The 19,885-nt window shown below is 40.3% G+C and overlaps 1 protein-coding gene across 4 annotated transcripts in view; it reads left to right on the forward strand.

Moving 5' to 3' along the window:
- Window positions 1–1,538: 1,538 nt before the first annotated feature.
- depdc1b (DEP domain containing 1B) overlaps window positions 1,539–19,885 on the forward strand; it is a 30,255-nt gene continuing 11,908 nt past the window's right edge. For 3 of the 4 annotated variants that reach the window (XM_034697798.1, XM_034697799.1, XM_034697800.1), the window contains exons 1-8: window positions 1,539–1,769; window positions 6,886–7,151; window positions 11,378–11,522; window positions 13,565–13,692; window positions 17,224–17,354; window positions 17,443–17,490; window positions 17,717–17,857; window positions 17,995–18,161. In XM_034697798.1, coding sequence (XP_034553689.1) covers window positions 1,722–1,769; window positions 6,886–7,151; window positions 11,378–11,522; window positions 13,565–13,692; window positions 17,224–17,354; window positions 17,443–17,490; window positions 17,717–17,857; window positions 17,995–18,161 — 1,074 coding nt within the window. In that variant the 5' untranslated portion in view covers window positions 1,539–1,721. The remainder of the gene's footprint in view (window positions 1,770–6,885; window positions 7,152–11,377; window positions 11,523–13,564; window positions 13,693–17,223; window positions 17,355–17,442; window positions 17,491–17,716; window positions 17,858–17,994; window positions 18,162–19,885) is intronic. The other variant, XM_034697797.1, reaches the window with a different exon arrangement.

The raw sequence follows: 19,885 nt of genomic DNA on the forward strand, positions 1-19,885 counted from the left end.
ATCCGAACCAGAACCGAACCGTACCAGAACCGAACCAGAACCAGAACCGTACCAGAACCGAACCAGAACCAAACTCAAGCAAACAGAACCAGAACCAAACTCAAGCAAACAGAACCAGAACTGAACCAGACCAGTTCCAGAACCCAACCAGAACCGTACCAGAACTGAACCAGAACCGAACCACAACCGTACCAGAACCGAACCAGAACCAAACTCGAGCAAACAGAACCAGAACCAACTCAAGCAAACATAACTAGAACCAGAACCAAATCTCAAGCAAACAGAACCAGAACCAAACTCAAGCAAACAGAACCAGAACCAACTCAAGCAAACATAACCAGAACCAGATCCAATTCTCAAGCAAACAGAACCAGAACCAAACTGGAGCAAACAGAGCTTTGTTTTATATCGACCACTTAGCAGGATGAATATCATGATTAAGAAGGTATATTTTGAGTTTGAGTTGAGTTGAGAAACATTTGTAGACATTTTTGTCATTCAGTTCTATTTAGGTCATTAAAGCACTGATCCTCTGATCATTATTATTATTTAATTATTTCAATAAGGCAGCTTCCTGATTCCTTTTCAGGCTCTTTTGTTTTTTTCTTAGCTCATTTTATATTTTTTGAGAAAAGAGAAAGCTGAGATGTTGCCCATCATTGTTACTTGGTTGCACTAATAAAGTGAAGTGCTGTACATCTGTGGTTGCATTATTCTATTATCATTTTGCAATAATTTTTAAGTATGTAAGAGATGATTTCATTGATAGCCATAGACTACATGTCTTTCAATGTAGACTTCCACTGAGAGGAACATATTACACTATTTAGGAACTAAATTAGGAACTAAATTTAGACTGTCATACCAGCTTGATCATCACTGAAAATGTCCTGGAAATTTCCTGGAAAATGATCTCTGGAATAGAGTGGGAACCCTGTAAGGATCTGGGTCTGGTTATACACTGTGAACAAGTCAGAGATGTACTGGGGAGCTGAACCATTGAGTGCTTTATGGACTAGTGATAGGATTTCAAAGTGATTCTGCATTGAAGGGGAGCCAATGAAGTGCTTTGAGAACCGGGGTGATATGTTCAAATGTTCTTGTGTGTGTCAGGATTCTAGCTGCTGTGTTCTGAAGGAGCTGGAGCCGTCCTCTGGATTGTTTGGATAGACCTGTGTACAGTGTGTTACAATAACCTAACCGGGTTGATATGAATGCATGGACTCATTTCTTGTTCATCAGTTTGGGATATGAATGATCCGAGTTTGGAGATGTTTTTTAAATGGTAAAATTATGTTCTTGTTATATTTGTAATATGGTATTCAAAGTGAAGTTCTTATATAAATACTCCTCTAAAACCTTCTCTCTAATTCCAAAGAATGCAACTGTGAAACTAATTACTTTCACAAATAACACAGAGGCTGCTGAATGGGCAGTTGAAGCTTTATTGTCCGACACGGTCTCCATTCATGAACGTTGCATTCTTGGTGTCACATGACCGGCGCGCTGACGAATCACGTTGCTGGAATAATGTGACGTAGGAGATTCAAAGTTGGCAGCAACGTTTCTGTGAGCAGGCTCTGGGAGATCCTGTTTTCATTCACTGAGGAGAAGCTTGAGGAAAGCTTTAAAACAGTTTAAACCTCCATGTTTTCGTACGAGTAAAGAAAGGTTTAACCCTCCATGTTTTCGTTCCAGTAAAGTGGTTTTCCAGAACCAGGATGGAGGGCACAGTGATCGGAGCGGGTCCGTACAGAGCGACCAAGCTGGTGAGTTTGTAACCGTTAACAGTTGGGACGTTCAGGAGCTTTAATGTAATGCTCCTACACATGTGGACAGTTGAATTAATATATAGAGATACTAGAGTAAACTCAGGTTATTGTGACTGTTTATATTCACACATTGAGCCGGGAGTAAGAGGTCTTTGTTGGCCGTAGGTTTCACGTTAAGTAAGTTCAGTTGAATGCAGACACGTGAGGTTAAACCTGTGTAAAACAACTTTAAATGCTGTTAAATGTGTTACTGGGCAACAGGTTTTCTGTAGTGACATGGGGCCAAAGTGCCCCCCTATGTGGGTGGTCTACAGTCTGTTTGGTATCACATTCCTGTACACGTTTTTTGTTGTTGTGATGGATGGATAATCATTATCAGACTGAGGCAAAATTCCTATTTCCTTAACCCTCGGTAGCTCTATTTACCATTAAGCACTTCAATAGAATATTAATGTTTGTATTAAGTGTTATAGTTCACAGGATCTACAAGATTGAGGGTAACATCATTGTGTTTTTTGGACCAATGCATCATGTGTGCCAATTTAGTTTCGTGCAAAAGTGTAATATCTGTAGTCTAGATCAGGGCTCCCCAAAGTGTGGGTCGCGAGACAAAAATGAGGGTTCTGAGATGTCTTCCAGAATGTTTTTTTAGTTATCTAAAAATAGTACATTTTACCCATTATGGTAAAAAAAATATCGACAGAAATAGTAGCTAACCTTGAAATAAAACCTAAAATAAAAGTGCTTCACAGAGTAGCAGAGAGACAGAAAACAACAGCAATGGTAAAATTATAAAAGGCATGATTGAAAAAAAAAAGAAAATACTTAAAAAAAGAAAATCAACGCAGTAAAATTAATAGTATAAGTAAGAGTGGAATGAAAAGTTAAAAATAAGGTAGAGTTAATGAGATCAGATGAACACAAAATTAATAAGATAAATAAATACATGTTAAAAAAATGGTTTAGATAATAATGATTAAAATAATAATAAAATTAGTAATAATAATAATGCAGTTCAGGGCTAAAATGAACTACTCCACATTAAAAGCTAGATTAAAATGGTAAGTCTTAAGTTTAATTTGAAAACACTCAGAGAACTCGCCGTTTTGATGTCCAGAGGCAGAGAGTTCCACAGCTTAGGGGCGTAAAAACAGAAAGCTCTCTCTCTGTGTGAGACACATGAGGAACATTTAAAAGGGAAACATTCGAGGACCTCAGTGATCGAGCTGGAACATAAAATGACAGGAGATCAGTGATGTGTGGAGGAGCAAGGCTGTTAAGAGTTTTAAAAACAAGTAAAATAACTTTAAAATCAATTCTAAAAGAAACAGGGAGCCAGTGCAGAATTTTTAAAAGAGGGGTGATGCGATCAGTTTTCTTTCTCCTTGTTAAAACTCTGGAAGCAGCGTTCTGAACAAGCTGCAGTTTCTTTACAGACTTTTTGGGCAAACCAGTAAAAAGGGAGTTACAGTAATCAATGCGGCTTGTGATAAAAGCATGAATTAAAATTTGGTCATATTTCTGTGTTAAAAAAGGTCTGACTTTTGCTATGTTTCTGAGATGATAAAATGAAGTACTTACGACCTTGTTAAACTGAGCATTAAAATTAAAACCTGAATCTAAAACCACTCCCAGGTTTGTGACCTTTCATTTAGTTTGCCTGTTAAAATCTCTCAGAGTAGTCTGGAGTTGTTCTCAGGCTGCTTTGGGTCCTATTAAAAGAATTTCAGTTTTGTCTTCGTTTAATTTTAAAAAGTTATTTCTCATCCATGCATTGATTTCAGAAAGGCAGGCGGTGAGGGAGTGAAGAGCATTTGGGTCACGGGGTGAGACAGATGTATAGTTGGGTGTTGTCTGCATATAAATGGTAATTGATGTGATGACTTGAGATAATGTGTCCAAGGGGTAAGATGTACAAGGAGAATAAAATAGGCCCAAGAATGCTCCCTTGAGGAATTCTATAGTTAAAATCGTGTGTCTGAGACACACAAGCACAGAGGCTGGTAAAAAATGGTCTGTTAAAAAGATAAGAACTAAACCAGGATAAAACATGTAATGAGTTTTCTGTCTTTCTTTGTTTCCAGATGACTCCTAAGTTTAGAGTTAGTGAACAGTTAATTATCAAAAGCATCAGGAGCAGCAGGTTCATTCATAACAGCACAGGAAACACAGACACATGCTCATATAGGTAGGGTCATTTTCTGCAGACCAGCTAAATGAAGACACATTAAATCACTTTGAGGGACAGTGGGGGTCGGGAGTATTTGGCACCTTTATTTCGGGGGTCGGGGGCTGAAAAGTTTGGGAACCCCAGGTCTGTATATATGTCCAGATCCATATTATTTGGTGGAATATTTAATGTCTTTAAACTAAATTTGAGTACTCTGTACATAAAAGCTTTATTACAAAACCTTTCATCCACTAGGACATTTTAGATATGATGGTTAACATATGTCAAGTTCTAATTCTAATTGTAGCCTCAATCTGAAAATCTAGCCTTTCACCGACCCCCTGTTATTTATATTCCCCCTTAAACTTAATTCAAAGCATCCATCATCCATTGAAAGCCTGTGACCACTAATGTTAACAATGGGTGGCTCCATTGTATTACCCCGGCAAAGCAAGCCTCTATAGAGTGGCACAGAAATAGAGAATGTGAAGCCGGTCAGCCTATATAATGAAGATAATGATGAACCTTCCTTTCTGGGAAGAACCAAGCTGAATCAGGAAGGTCGTTCAAAGACACAAATGACATGCAGTGACACTGACATTCCAGTTAGGGTTGCAAAGGGGTGGAACATTTCCGGAAAGTTTCCATGGGAATTTATGTGAATTAACTGTGAATTGAGGGTCATTTAATGGAAAGGTATCCTATCCAAGCATAAATAGTTGTTTTGTTATAAGCAGACATCCATCCAAAATAATACAATTAAAACAGATGTATTTGTAAGTAGAACTTTATCAAGTGTTAAATATTTTATTTAACAATCAATTCTTTCATTGAAGAACAAAAACATGAAAGTTGAGTTAATTATTACTCATCCCCCCGACCCAACCCATTCAAAAATTAACAAAAGATGCAATCCCAACTAGGGGTGGGAATTGATAAGATTTTATTAATGTCACTGCCATTGTTGATTCTGCTTATCAATCCAATTCTTTATCAATTCTCCTAACGATTCCTGAGTAATTTTTGAGGGGGGGAAAAAGTAGTTAGACACAGTCTTCAGCACCAAAAGGAACCACTTTATTTTTTCCAAAATGATGTCTGCACAAGACTGAACATGAACATATTCAACTTGAACATACTGAACAATAGGTTGACCTCATTCTCGGCCGTGTGAGTCCGGACGTGGCTCCTCGAGCCTGGATTAAAATTCTTTGAATTTGGAGAGGAAAAACGCTTTCCCTCCGAGGGTCATCGTGGAGGTATTTTACCCGCTCTCGTGCTTCATTTTCGGCGGCATGAGTCTGGAAGTGGCGGCCCCTCGAGCCTGAGAGAAAGCGTCCCAACTCCGAAAGGGAAGAGGTACTACTGCAACGCGACGTGACGTAACATCGTGCTGGGAAATGAATCGTTAAGAAGAATCGATAACATTTGAGGTGTTCAATTCCGATGGAATTGATCAATTGGAACCGGTTCTAAGTCGGATCCAGTTTTCGATTCCCACACCTAATCCCAACAAAGTCCCATTCAAAATGTTAAATGAAAAGAGCCCCTCTCCCTCCAAAAATGTCCCATTAAACATGCAGACAAAAAGCAATAAGCTTCTCAACCATAGACTGTATAAAATATGGACGTAGTATCCATGACGTCACCCATCTGTTCCTGAGAGCTGTTTTGAAGCAAATCGACGGCAGCAGCCATATTGGAAATTTAGAACTCAACCAGGCAGAGTGTGACGTAGTGTGAGCCTCCTAGCCAATAGCTATGTGTTCCCAACTGGGAGTCACGTCAGTCATGTCCTTATTTGGGCAAAAACTGGTAATCTTAATATCTTCTGAACCGTCATGTTAGAAACAAATTCACCTCCCGTACAGTGTGTGCCGATAGAGAGATTAGCTTTGTAGGGCCAAGCCGTTTTTTGAACCAGGCTGTAAACATGTTTATTAATGCTGCAAAGATCGTCTTTTTCCCATTCATGTCTATGTGGTTTCCGGTGTTTCTGCGGCCAGCCTCAAGTGGATTTTCGATGTATTGCAGTTTATAGCACTTCCACATTGGCTTCATCGTTTGAGACCGGAGGTTGCCGCTTGTTCTCAAGCCTCTGCAGGATTCTAGAAATCATCTGTGCTTCATGTGATGGAGGAATGCACAGTGCATGTAGGGAGCGTGGTCTAAATAGCCCTGCAGTAAGCAGTGTGCATGTGATTGAGGAATAGCATAGATATTCAACTGTACTTCAATTTAGTAAATTGCTGGTTTATTCCCATAAATTCCCATTTATACCCATGTAAAGTTTCCAACTTTGAAAATTCCTTGAATTTTGCAACCCTAATTCCAGTTATAGAAATGAATGTGAGAGCACTTCAGTCTTTAAATCTTTATCTTCACATTAAGCGTTCAAATTCAAAGCAGCCATGTTGAGCTGCATTCAGTTCACAGTTTAATACTCCCCCTGTTTGAAATGACCTCATCCTGCCTAATGCCGTCTCTGCTTTTATCTACCTTTTTCCATTTCCCTCTCAGCCATGCGTACGCTTTGTAGGATCTGATAATCTATAACCTCTGCACCATCCAAAACACTCTGAGGACATAATGTTCTTTTTGTTGTGAAACTAGCCTTTTATTTGTGATAGGAGGATATTAGAGTAGATGGAGTTATTTCTTATAAAGAGAAGCATGCAGAGTATGCTTTTTGTTCCACAGGGTTTAATGTTTCTCCAACCCACTTTGTGTGTAATGAAAGAAAGTGAGTGATTCAGATGGCCGTCATTACATTGAAGAACATTTTTGTAATGTGTGATCTTTAATAAAAGTAGCTTCAGTGAAGTGTTTTAATATAATCTCTAACAAAGACTGGACTGCAAAGGAACGCTCAACAATCTTTCTGTCTGAGACAAAGCGCTTTCTTCTGACATTCAATCTTTTATCTCCCCACCTCGTCATTAGTGGAATGAAACCATCAAACTGTTCCGAGGAGGCATGCCGCTGAGAAAGCACTGGGCACACTTCCGCTGCTATGATTGCAGTTTCACAGGATCCGAGGCTGTGGATTATCTGCACGAGCTGCTGAGACGGAACTACAACTTTGGGCCTGAGGTGACCCGCTACCAAACTCTGCAGCTGCTCAAGAAGTTTCTCAAAGCGCACGTCATCGAAGACATCAAGGGACGCCATGGTACGGAAGACTTTGAAGACAGCGGCCATCTGTACAGGTAATGGACAGTACAGGGATCAATAATTCCAGATTTTCTGACCTGATAAGATAACTTACATGAATCATGGATGTCCACAACCTGTCCAAACCTGTCCACAAACCAGACCTTGTTGGGGTTGGAAAGAGGAATAGAGAGTGAGAGAGAGAGAGAGAGATTTAAATCTTTAATGGGTCACAGTCAGGGTTTAGTCTGTGAAGGGGGCACTATGGGAAGGGGGCGCAGAACAGGGAGAGTCCAGCATCCTGCCTGCCTGGTGGATAAAGCTGTCCTTCAGTCTGCTGGTTCTGGCCCTCAGGAAGGAGAGTACTTAGTCTCCTTTCTGATGGCAGCAGACTGAAGAGGCTGGGAGACGGGTGGGTGGAGTTGCCTGCAATGCACAGGGTTTTTCAGGTGTCCTATCAAATAAAGATGAAAAGGCCTCAAACTACAACTTTACAAATTAGAAATGTTTTAATCATACCGATATAATTCAATTTTTTAAGCTATTATCTGCTGATATGATGCTGAGAGAAATCATGCATCCCTAAAAATAAGAAGTGGACATTTGCATACTAAAATGTGTGATAGGGCTTTTTATTTCCAAGACAACAATCAAGAACTACACATGGACTATATACAAAGGTTACTTGAATGTAGCATGCATCTACAGAAAAACTGAAGTGCTGAAATGTCACTGAAAACAACGTTTGTAAAGTTATTAAAGTGATGGAACAGGTGTGTTATGCACTAGGGATGGGAATTTACAGTAATCCTTGTAATTGATCACTCAAATTTCCCAATGAATGATTACTCGAGTACTCGCAATTATTATTTTTTTTATACCATAAACAAAAATAAATAAATAAAAGTCCGTCAGACACAGACCTACCAGACCAGAGTTGTAGTAAGTTCTGCTGCCTTTTCTTCATACATCTCTTCCACTCTTGTAGTTGTTGTTCTCTGTGATGGTAGCTTGTACTCCGGCTCGACAAACGCGGTCAGCTCTTTGAAGCCTTCTCCTTCCACAAAACTTAAAGGGAGCATATCTCCAGTTACCATTTTGGTTATTATCAGGCTAATCTTCTCCACTCTGGTTTCATCAAAACGACGTGTGCTAACAGAGTGAGCAAAAGGCGTGATGCAAGACTGTCTGTTATCTGTCTCCTCTGTTTTCTCCATGTGCCTTAAAGGTGACATATCACGCTTTTTTCATCAATATATATTGGTCTAAGAGGTCCCCAAAACATGTCTTTAAAGTTTGTGCTCAAAAAAACACTTTGAAATCAGATTTTGGCATGCCTGAAAACCCCTCTTCTTCAGTCCTCCTCAGAACACTCTGTTTTCTCTCTGACCACGCCCCCTCAGGAAGTGGATGTGCCTCGGCTGTCCAGCACGTTGATCTAATGTTTACATGTTGGCTGAATATACACGGCTGCTCAGAGATCACGTTACTTCAACCCTCTGAATCTGATCCAGAATCTGATCCTGACGGAGAGGCGCCTGCAGCAGGACCTTTCTGAAGGATTGGTCACAGATTTAGTGTTTCTTGTTGTTTTATTTGTCAGTATGTCGACGTGTGTCTTGGTACAGAGCTACAGCTACAGCTATGAACATGTAGCTATGTGGCTATGCTAATTAGCGCTAGCACTTATCCATGACAAATAAAAATCATCCACTAGATCTTCAAATCTGCAGACGTGGGGAGTAAAACCGACCTCTGCCAGAGAGGCAGCAGGACCTTTTCTGAAGGATTGGTCACAGATTTAGTGTTTCTTGTTGTTTTATTTGTCAGTATGTCGACGTGTGTCTTGGTACACAGCTTCAGCTACGACATGTAGCTATGTAGCTATGCTAACTAGCGCTAGCACTTATCCATGACAAATAAAAATCATCCACTAGATCTTCAAATCTGCAGACGTGGGGAGTAAAACCGACCTCTGTGTTTATTAAGACAGCCTACAACTAGCATGCCTCCCTCCTAAGCTCCTTGTTAGCACACATTTGTGCAGGGAATGAAAAACAGAGGAGGGGTTGAGTTGTATTTTATACAGTCTATGGGCTGAACAAGCTCCGAGCTCTGACTCCGTGACAGACCGGATATTGTTGTGACGTAACAAAAACACTGAAGTCTGAAACGGCTCGTTTCACACACATTTACAGAAAGGTGTAGAAATCAGAACAGGGGCAGAATGGATTTTTTTCATTCTCGGGGGGTTTGTAGACATGCCAGGGACACATATTTCAGGTAGAGAACCATTAAAAAGTCAATTTTGCATGATATGTCACCTTTAAGTGTATGTGGTTAAGCATCAAACTAGAATTTCTATGCAATGGAAGTTTAACGCCACATATCTTGTACCGCACATTAACTTCACCTTCAAGTACTTCCAGACATTACTTTTTTTAACTGACACGTCACAGGTGTCGCAGACAGTTCTGTGTTTGTTGTGCTTTCTCTTTCGGTTGAATAACGTGTCCCTAGAGAGTTGCCGTAGCTGCCGTAAAACAGTTGTTTTTGCTGAAATCTGGCTTGGTGTGGACTAAAGCTGAAGCCGTGGCCGGAGAAGTCAAACATTTATATCCTGTTAATTATTTTCCTACCTAGTATATTCAGTTAGGCAAAAACAAAAAGCACATGGTCACATATATATTCAAGTTATCTTGCCAGGTGCGTGAGTAACAAAATGCTACTCGAATAATGGAGTCAACGGCGAGTACTCGAGTACTCGAGTACTTGTACCCATCCCTATTATGCACATTCAAAGAGCTTAATGAAGAGATCATCAGTTCACATTACCTTCATTTGTGGGCTAAATGTCATCAGAAATAAGTTTGTATATGTTTTTTATTCAGTGCCAAACATCAGTGACATGCAGAATTGAAGCCAATTCGGAAGTGTTAAAACCTGCAGTTCATCGAGTTGAGGCTGGCTCCGGAAGTACCGGAAACCACATACACACCAATTCATAGAAGTCTGGTTCAAAAGACGAGTGTAGTCTGGATAGCTCATTTCTCGATCGGCACACACTGTGGGGGGGGGGGGGGTTTATAACGCGGCAATTTCAAAGATATTAAGATCATGAGTCTTCCAGTGAGAGGCACAGCTGACTTGATTGACAGGCGGGAACACTGCAGCTGTTGGCTAGGAGGCTTAAAGCCCGCCTCTTTACGTCACAGTAAGTTGGGTTGATTTCAGCATTTCCAATATGGCTGCCGCCGTCGATTGGCTTCAAAACAGCGCTTCAGAAACAGATGGGTGACGTCACGGATACTACTTCCATGTTTTGTACAGTCTATGGTCACATGCATGTTTTTAGCTTTGTACCAAACTAAACTAGTATTCTGTTTGTGCCTTTGTAGTTTGTTTGACAGAGACAGCAGCTTGACCAAAGAGCAATATGCCTACGTACAATACTGACATGAGGACACAGTGTTATCCACAAGTGCATAAAATGACCTTTCCCTGCTGCTTCACATCAAAAGAGAGGCTGTACTCTTTTTCTTCCTGTGATTTCAAGTTGAAATGTTTTAACCCAATTAAAAAGGTGCAGCTTCTTCTTTCCCTCCCGTGTTCTTCAGCACACTCAACACATCGTGATGAGTTTGAGCTGAGCAGCTGCCGATGTTAGCTGTGCTTGTCTTTGATTTGGATTCTGTCGGTGTTTCTCGCTCACAAAATGTTTCCTGGGAGTCAGATAATTGAGAGAGGTCCCGGTCTCTTCTAACCGTAAAATCCTGGTAATTAGAACAGAATAAAGGGGGAGAGAGAAAAAACAAACAGAATAAAGCAGCCTTTGCCTTTTGAATGATGTCCTCCAGCATACTCAGCAGGCCTGAGACACAAGGAGGCTTTTCAAGTGGAGCTGAAACAACCATCGCTCAGTATTTCGCTCTATTAAATGATTAAATAGGGTCTAATGACATACGGTTACTCCTTCTCTCTGTTTGAAGTTATAGTTAGGGATTAATCCAGCTGGCATGGGTACCTCATGGAAAAGCTTGAAGACTGTGTTGTGTCAAATGTTGTGCTGTGATCTGATGTCTAACAGTTTTTTACTTTACCTCCAATTCTGGTCTCAGCCTGCTGGGAATTTAAGATGGTGCCACAAAAGGGATTAAACACAACTTACCATTAGAAAAACTCAAAAGTGACAGGTACAGCTGTTCTGTTCGGTGCAGTAGAAATGTTATTAATGCAGATCTTTCTCCCCTTAGCTGATCTGTGCTGTTGACTCTCTCTCCAGGTTCCCCACCCTGTCTCCCCTGAAGTCTTTTCCAACAAGGCCTCTGCTGAAGATCGGCACCGACTTGCCCAGACTCATTCGCTGGGATGACTACGAAGAATTGCCTCAGCGGGAAAACATTGCACCTCAGAAGTCTGCTGTGATGGTGAGAAAAAAGAAAGCAATGTGGCCGCTCCTCTTGTGAGCATGGTTTATCTCATGCTGGGTTTGGTTTAACCCATGATGTGCTTGAAGTGGGTAGGCATTGTGCCATCTAAATAAAGGGCAAATAGCTTGATGTGATCATTTGAAGGAAGATCGTTGTCATTTTCCCTCTTTCAGTTTCTAAAGTGAGCATTATTTTAGTCTTAAGTTCTATAAAATCCACTAAAACTGAAAGGACATTGGGCCTCATTCACTAATAAATGTGTAGCAATGTTCTTACTCTGCACATAAAACAAGTGCATATGCAAAATCATCGTCGGGTTCATGACACGTGCGTACCAGCCAATTTCGTTCTCACCACCTTGTGTTTATTAGTGAATCAGAATAATTCTAAATTGACAGGCGCGTGCCCGCAACCTGCAATCAGCATACTACCACGCCCCAATTCATCCATATAAGGACATCTGTTCGGTGCATCAAGACAGGAGCGCTGAGTTGGAGAAAAACTAAGTTGCTAAAGATGGCCCCAAAAGGAAAAAAACACAAGAATATCACCTCGGCAGAAATAGAGGTGATTGTTGTGGAGGTTTAGGCAAGAAAACCAACACTTTTATCAGCAGGGGTCACCATGAAAAAAAGCCTGGGTTTCAATTACTGAGGCTGTTAATGCTGTGTCTATGAAGTTTGCACTGTGGCTCAGGTTAAGAAAAAATGGTTTGATATTAAAGTGGACACAAAAAAAAGACTAGCAGAACAGAGAAAAGGAAGGACACTGGAGGAGGACAAGGACCACCTGATCTGACGGCTCAGTATTAAAGAATGCCTGTGATTATTGGAGACACCTCCATATTAGGAATATGTTCCCAAAACGAGGGATAAAGTGATGATATTCAACCGTTGCCTAACGGTCATTCATTTAATTTAATGAACATGGCACGTCACAATTATCTTGCACACTTTCTCAGGGGCGTAGAGTAACTTGCAACCAGCTGTGCCAAAACACATCTAACGAGTCTTCAGCAGCCCAAATATACGCTCTACTACGGCACGCGTGTGGGCATGGATGTTGTTATAGCGCACCTCTTGGGGGGTTTCAGGATTCACAATCAGTAAGCCAGGTTTTAAGGCCATATCCTCTGTCACCTAAAAACAACAATATAAAGAGGATAGAGACTGAAGATAAATATAACATAAATTATACTCACCAACAATCCATCTGTTTCTTAGAGCTCCTGCCTCCAAACGCATCCCCACAGTGCTGTTGTTTAAAATGAATGTCATCAAGCAAGGCTAGATCTGCACTCTTTACTTTTTTGGACATGAACTGTAATCAAGTTTGTTCACTGCATGCCCTTGAATAGTCTCCAACCAATCAACTGGTTTTGGCAACAGATGCTCTAATTCATGGCACTGTTGGTGAGAGTGGTCGACGATTTAATTAACATAAAAAAATTGACATTTTAATGTGTACATTGTCGTATTTTTAATTGTGAAGTAGGTATTTAATTTAAGTTTCAATAATGATAATAATGATAATGGGGAAAAGGCGTCAATTTCATGGTTATTTAATATATTCACCTTTTTTATCATTGAATTCTATTAAAGGCTTTTTTCTTTTACTGAAAGTAGTTTAAATTTGTCATGCATTTAGTTCAAAGAGTATGTGTTGACATTTTCTGAGAAGGTTGGTCGTCATCATTTGTGCGTACGCATGGTCTGAGGAAGTTCTGCTTTTGTTCGCAGTGTAAGAATAAAACGGAAGTACGAATATATTGATGGCTCCCAGATTTGCGCTTGAAACATCCGTACGCACAGTTAGTGAATGAGGCCCATTGAGTTCTGATGTGTTACACTAGAAGAGCCCAACAGAACATACTCACTTCTTTGTTCACTTCTTTGTTTTAGTCGATATAAGACCAAAACAGGACTACATTCTAACATATTTTTATGTTGAGTGCTGAGATATCTGTTCTGGACTCTTGTTCTGAGTTATTGTTGCACAGTTCTTTGTTTCTGCTGATTCACGTCTGTCTCCTCCATCAGACCTCAGATCTGTGGAACAAAAGGCACAGTGTAGCCATTGGGGATGTGCACGAATGCAAGCTCATACGGCGGAAAGAGATCACACCAAAACAAGTGGACCACATCTGGAAAACGATGACAGTTGCACAGTATGTAACACTTTGACATCACTCATTGAACACCTACACTGTTGTTAACATCATTTGCTCTGGAGCAGCAATCCCTTTTTAATGGCAACCCAAGTCTGCAACCTCCAGGAGTACAGACATGCTAGAAACATTTCACTTAAGGCCTCTTGTAACCCAAATCAACAAAAACATTCTACCTATGATATTTATAGTCATATAGTTATAGTCATTGTTGAAATGTTATCAGTCAAGTTTTTGATACTTTTCTAACACTAGCATAGAGAAGGCGGGGTCAACTTGGATATTTATTACAACATAAATATCTAGCCAATCAGAAATGAAACACTGAATCATGTGCACACATGTTCAACAGCATGCTCCTCCGCCTGCAGCGCACTGATCAGCTGTTCAGGACTGTAGTTTCAAAGAGACAAAAATACAACTAAACTTAATAATGAGTGATTCTGACCGTGCAGATGTCATGTTACGCTAACTGAGGACACACATGGACACCTTTATGAGCCAGAGTTTACAGAGGAAAAGACAATTCAATGCACCGGAGGAACAAGAGGAGAAACTTCAGAGCTAAACTGGAGAGCAGGAGAGATGCAGAGTTACCTGGAGGTGCAGGTGTGTAAACTGTGAGCTAATGCACACAGTTTATACACAATGAACTTAGAAAACTTCATGTTGTCACAAGGAAAACTTAACAACAGTCCCTCAGACCTTTGGGAATTAAGATATACCAGCAGATCACAAACTAGTGTGGCTAGTATAATTAGTGACATAAAACTCATACAACCCCACTTCAAAATCAATAAAATATCCCTGTAAGAAGCAGAACCAGGGCTTGTCTCCTCGTCATATAATGAACTGACTCACTTTGGTCAACTGTGGTTGTTTTAAAATGTGCTTTATAAATAAAGTTTGACTTGACTAACTGTCTGGCACTTTTTAGTGTTTAAACACATAGTTAGTTTGCAGCAGAGTCCGGTCATTTCCCCTTATCCCATAGCAGTAAGAAGCCTCTTTTTGCCCACCAGGGGGGGGCGTTCGTTCCATAAGTGTGTGACGTCACATGAAAACTATGAATTAGATTAGAAAATCTTTATTGTCCCCAAGGAGCAATTTGGTTAGCAACAGCAGTTCTACACACATCCTATACACACAAGCAATACACATAATAACAAACACAAGTACATACATTAATTCAAATTAGGGCTGAACGATTAATCGAATTCAAACCGACATCGCAATGTAATAGAATGCAATTATCAAATCGCAAAGGCTGCGATTAAAAAAAAAAAAAAAAAAAAAAAAAAAAGTTTCATGTACACAGACGCAGCCTTACGTGACATGCATGCAGTAGGTGGCCGTAATGCGCCTTTCAGCTGATTTGCTGACGGCAAGAAAACTCAGAAGAATGAGACACATGTGAGCGGGGGATGAAGAAAACAACTTTTGAAGTTTTGATTTGTTGTTTTGTTAAAAATGGCCTCAGCAGAAGAAACGATCATATTGGGACGTACAAAGTAATCAACACGCTGAATATCAACATGTGGAGCAGGCTTCTAAATAATCTCCGCAGACGCAGAATCAGTGAAGACCCAGACAACATGTGGATTTACTGCAACAGGACAACTGAACAGAAACATATTTAAGACTCACAGTGTCCAGTTTTCTGTCTACTGGTTCTTACTGAGAAAAATAAGCATGTTTACGTGGTCAGGTGTCAGTCAGGAGCGCAACCGGGTCAGAATCAGTCCGGCAGTGGAGAAAACAGAGACCTGTCACTCAGCCGCAGCCCCCAGCTGAGCGTCTCCGCTGTGAGCAACACCTTCAGTCGGCTGGTTCACATCCAAACATGCTTTAAACTTCAAACACTTGTTTGGCAGAATTTTGTTAATTAGTTGTGGTGAACACTTACAAGACTGCAAGTCAAAGGATTCAGTAAGTTTACAACTGTAATTGAAGTAGATAAATAAACCGTCTTTCATATTAATTCATGCTTAATTTGCCTTTATCTTAACAGAAGTCTAGCCTATGAGAAAGAACAGTTTGTGTATAATAAATCTGATATTGTTTATTATAATACAGATTGATTTATTACTTGTGTTTGTTGAAAAATACATGAAGAGGACCTTGAAAAAATAACCGTATACTAAATCGCAATCGCAATATTAAGGAAAATAATCACAATTAGATTATTTTCCAAAATCATTCAGCCCTAATTCAAATACATATCTACGTAACTCCCGTGGATGACATCATCTTTCCTGCACATGAGACCAAAGGTACCACAATCCCATGTAGACTGGCATGGTCCTACAGTTTGTTTAAAAACCCAACAGCTGAGGGCACAAATGACCTGAGATATCAGTTTGATCTGGCCCTCCCTAGTATATGTGAACATCCTCCCTGTTGGCAAGAGTCTATCTCTGAATAAAGGGGGTGTTGAGGGTCTTCAAGGATGGCCTTTGCCTTCTGAGTGGCTCTCACTAAAGATGGCCAAGATCATTAAGTTTATTGCCAACGAAGTCAACAGACTTTGATGATATAACCCAGCCTGTTTCTGTTAAAAGTGCTGAGGTTACCAAACCAAGAGGTCATTGTAAAAGTTAAAACAGACTCAATAAAAGATGAATAAACAATTTTTAAAAGTGATCTGTCAACATTAAACCCCGTCAGCTTCCTCAAGAAAAAGAGTCTGTGAGTCAGTTTGTCATCAAGAATTGTGCCAGAGTAAGTATACTGATTCACTGTCTCCAAATCCATTGATGACAGTTGGTGCCTTGACTGGTTGGTTCTTAAAAACAAAGGAAATGTCGAGTGATTTTTGTGAGACATTTTTGAGTCATCACACCATTTAATAAGTCCTGATTCTGAAGTATTTTGTGACTCAGCACTCAGAGACCATTGTAAATGAATAATTTTCAGATTCTGGAGTTTTGATGTCTTTAGATTCAGAGCCAGACGGCTCAAACATGCAGGCTGTGAACTCTCTCTTGACCTGTCAATCAAAGAGTTAGGCCACGCCCACTCCTGAGAAATGCTCTGACCTGTAAAATAAGATGTTTTTTCAGAGTTGTGGATGTTTATTTTCACTCAGATCTTTGTTGAAGCTTGATTACACATTACATTGTGATATTCTATATTTTAAATATTCCATTTACGTTTCCAGAGGCTTTAAGGGAAAAAGTATAATTCAACACATCACTGGACTGTGATTGAGCTGTCTTTCTCAAACAGCCAGTGTTCAGTTCAGTCAGGCTGTTGACAGCTGCTATGCATCAGCATGTCTTTGACCTCTGCGAAGCTTTCCATCGTACGTTCTGAGAGGAGTCATTTTTCTCACTGCTGAGCTAGAAAGCATGTTATATCACTTTGACAACAAGGACTCAAGGCTGTCATTAGCTGCTACATAACCACTTACCAAACAGAGCTGCTTATATTATGATCAAATAAAAAGACTCTAATATGATACATCTTGGATGCAGAGACAACTGCTTGGGTCCCTTGCTCTAGATTTGTGATTCTCTATCTGTTTTGTAGTTTACAGAGAGCATTGGGCCTGGAGTCATTGGATGGAGTTTTAAACCCGAAGCATGTGAACAGCAAGCACATCGTTCACAATGTGTTCAAGGTTAATAAGACGGGCATTGTCGTGTTGGACAATAAAGCAGGTATGATGCACTGATTCACAGTTGAAGAATAACAGTTTGTGACAAATTACAGGAATGTCATAACTCACTTGTGTCTTTGCATCTCCAGAGGACATGCCCTACTGGGTGATAACAGCAATGAAATGCCTTGCTAATTGTAAGTATACATTATCTACTCACTCTCAGAAACTCATGTGAACTTGATATAGTGGTGGGCACTCATACACTGAAGCTACACTTCTATCTTTGTTTTGATTTAGCAGTTTATACGTTAACTTGGGGGACTATAGGAGAAGTAAACTTAGGGTTAAATGCATGCTTCATAAAAAGTGAAGTTTTGTATTCCTTGTTTTGCACTAAAAATGCATTTGTTTTCTTCCCAGGGCCCAATGGCAATGAAACCAAACAGCCAGTGTACCCGGGTTTTGAGAGGGATGTGCTGAGAACAGTAGGAGATTACTTTCAGAGACTCAAAGAGCCCCTGCTGACTTTTCATCTATATGAAGTCTTTGTCAACATACTCAGTGAGTGTGATTTGTTTCCAGAGCTCATATTTGTGCAGTGCAAGAGAAATGAAAACAGCAGTTGGTGTTGGTGTTTATGTTGTGTAGCCTGGGTTTGCCCTCAGGAGCTGAACTCTTTGTTTGTTGTAACTCTACAGGCCTGCTGCACGAGCAGGAGATGGCCACTGAGGCTCTTCAAGTCAGCACTCTCTTACTGCCGCCGCCAAACCGAAGACGCCTCCAGCTTTTACTGCGTCTCATGGCCCGGGTCTGCCAGAATCCCCACCTACCTCCACTCAACGACACTATTGCTACCCGCACACTGGTAACCAGGGCTGACACTTATTTGCTACATATTTCTGTTACTGCTAGTTAATTGAGGACAAATATGACTTGGGGTTTGGTAAATCCAGTAAATGAGCATCATGATATGGATATGGATATGGATATGCACCACCCAGGGTGTAAAATTAAAACCCATGCCAAGCGCCAATGATAGATAAAAAACACACACCCACCAGTGGCTGATGGAAAATGTTGTATTGCATGTGAGGTTTCGTTTTCATACTTTCGCCCATTTCTGCCGACTGTCAAGCTATTTTGACCCTTGCGACGCGCTGTACTTGTGTTGTGATTTGGTACGTCTGGAACGGTGTAACGTCAGCTACTGGAGTTCTATTCATTCCATTTGCTTGATGAAGCACGGCGGGAAGAACATTTCGAGGAGGATGTGGCGACACATTCCCGGCGTGAAGCCACCACAAACAAAAAGGATAAACAAAGAGGCAGGAGACGATCGAGGAGAGGAACAGACAGCTAAACGGAGTAATGTCACTATAATATGTTTCAAAGGAAACTGGAAAAAAAGGCTGTTACTATTTTAAATCAAATAAGCCCTTGCACCACCGTTCTAAAGCTTGTAGCCTACAACATTTTACACTGAGCGAGATGAGTTTAGTTGCTTTGTTTTCTTTGTATTGGATTTTAAAGGTGAAAGGAACACTTCTCACAAAGTGTCACCACGGGACTACAAACAGAAAACATGCAGGCGGACGGTCGGAGAGAAGCCGTGGGGAACACTGTTTGTTCAGAATCCTTCCTACCTTTTTAATAAGTCATTAGGATGCAGGGCAATGTTTTCAGGAGGAGGACAAACTTCTCTCTTTCTTGAAAACAGGGTATGGAATAATAAGAGAGAAGGCTAATTTTAAGTCCTTACACATTTGGTTCCAACTGGCTGTTGCTTGTATTTGGGGACAAAAAAATTACATGTGTAAATTTTCATTCTATAATGCTTGCAAGCACTTGTTACTAGTAGTTGACAGACAGGGCCGATAATTAGATAGCAGGTCAGCTGATGGCTACGGTGGCCCTGAGAGCTCACAGCACTGCAACTTGAGAAAACACAAGCAAAAAGACAAAACACAAGCAAATTAAGAGAACAGCTTCATCAATTTGACAACACATGCGCAAAATTTAGAAAACGGGCTGCAAAGACCACAACACAATACATTAGAAAAACACACTGGAAAAACCACAACACAATACATTAGAAAAACCCACTGGAAAGACCACAACACAATACATTAGAAAAACACACTGCAAAGACCACAACACAATACATTAGAAAAACACACTGCAAAGACCACAACACAATACATTAGAAAAACACACTGCAAAGACCACAACACAATACATTAGAAAAACACACTGCAAAGACCACAACACAATACATTAGAAAAACGTGCTGCAAAGACCACAACACAATACATTAGAAAAACATGCTGCAAAAACCACAACACAACACATTAGAAAAACATGCTGCAAAGACCACAACATAACACATTAGAAAAACATGCTGCAATGCAAAGACCACAACACAATACATTAGATAAACGCACTGCAAAGACCACAACACAATACATTAGAAAAACACACTGCAAAGACCACAACACAATACATTAGAAAAACACACTGCAAAGACCACAACACAATACATTAGAAAAACGTGCTGCAAAGACCACAACACAACACATTAGAAAAACATGC

This window comes from Notolabrus celidotus, chromosome 12 (genome assembly GCF_009762535.1).
Source record: "Notolabrus celidotus isolate fNotCel1 chromosome 12, fNotCel1.pri, whole genome shotgun sequence".
NCBI classification, from domain to species: domain Eukaryota; kingdom Metazoa; phylum Chordata; class Actinopteri; order Labriformes; family Labridae; genus Notolabrus; species Notolabrus celidotus.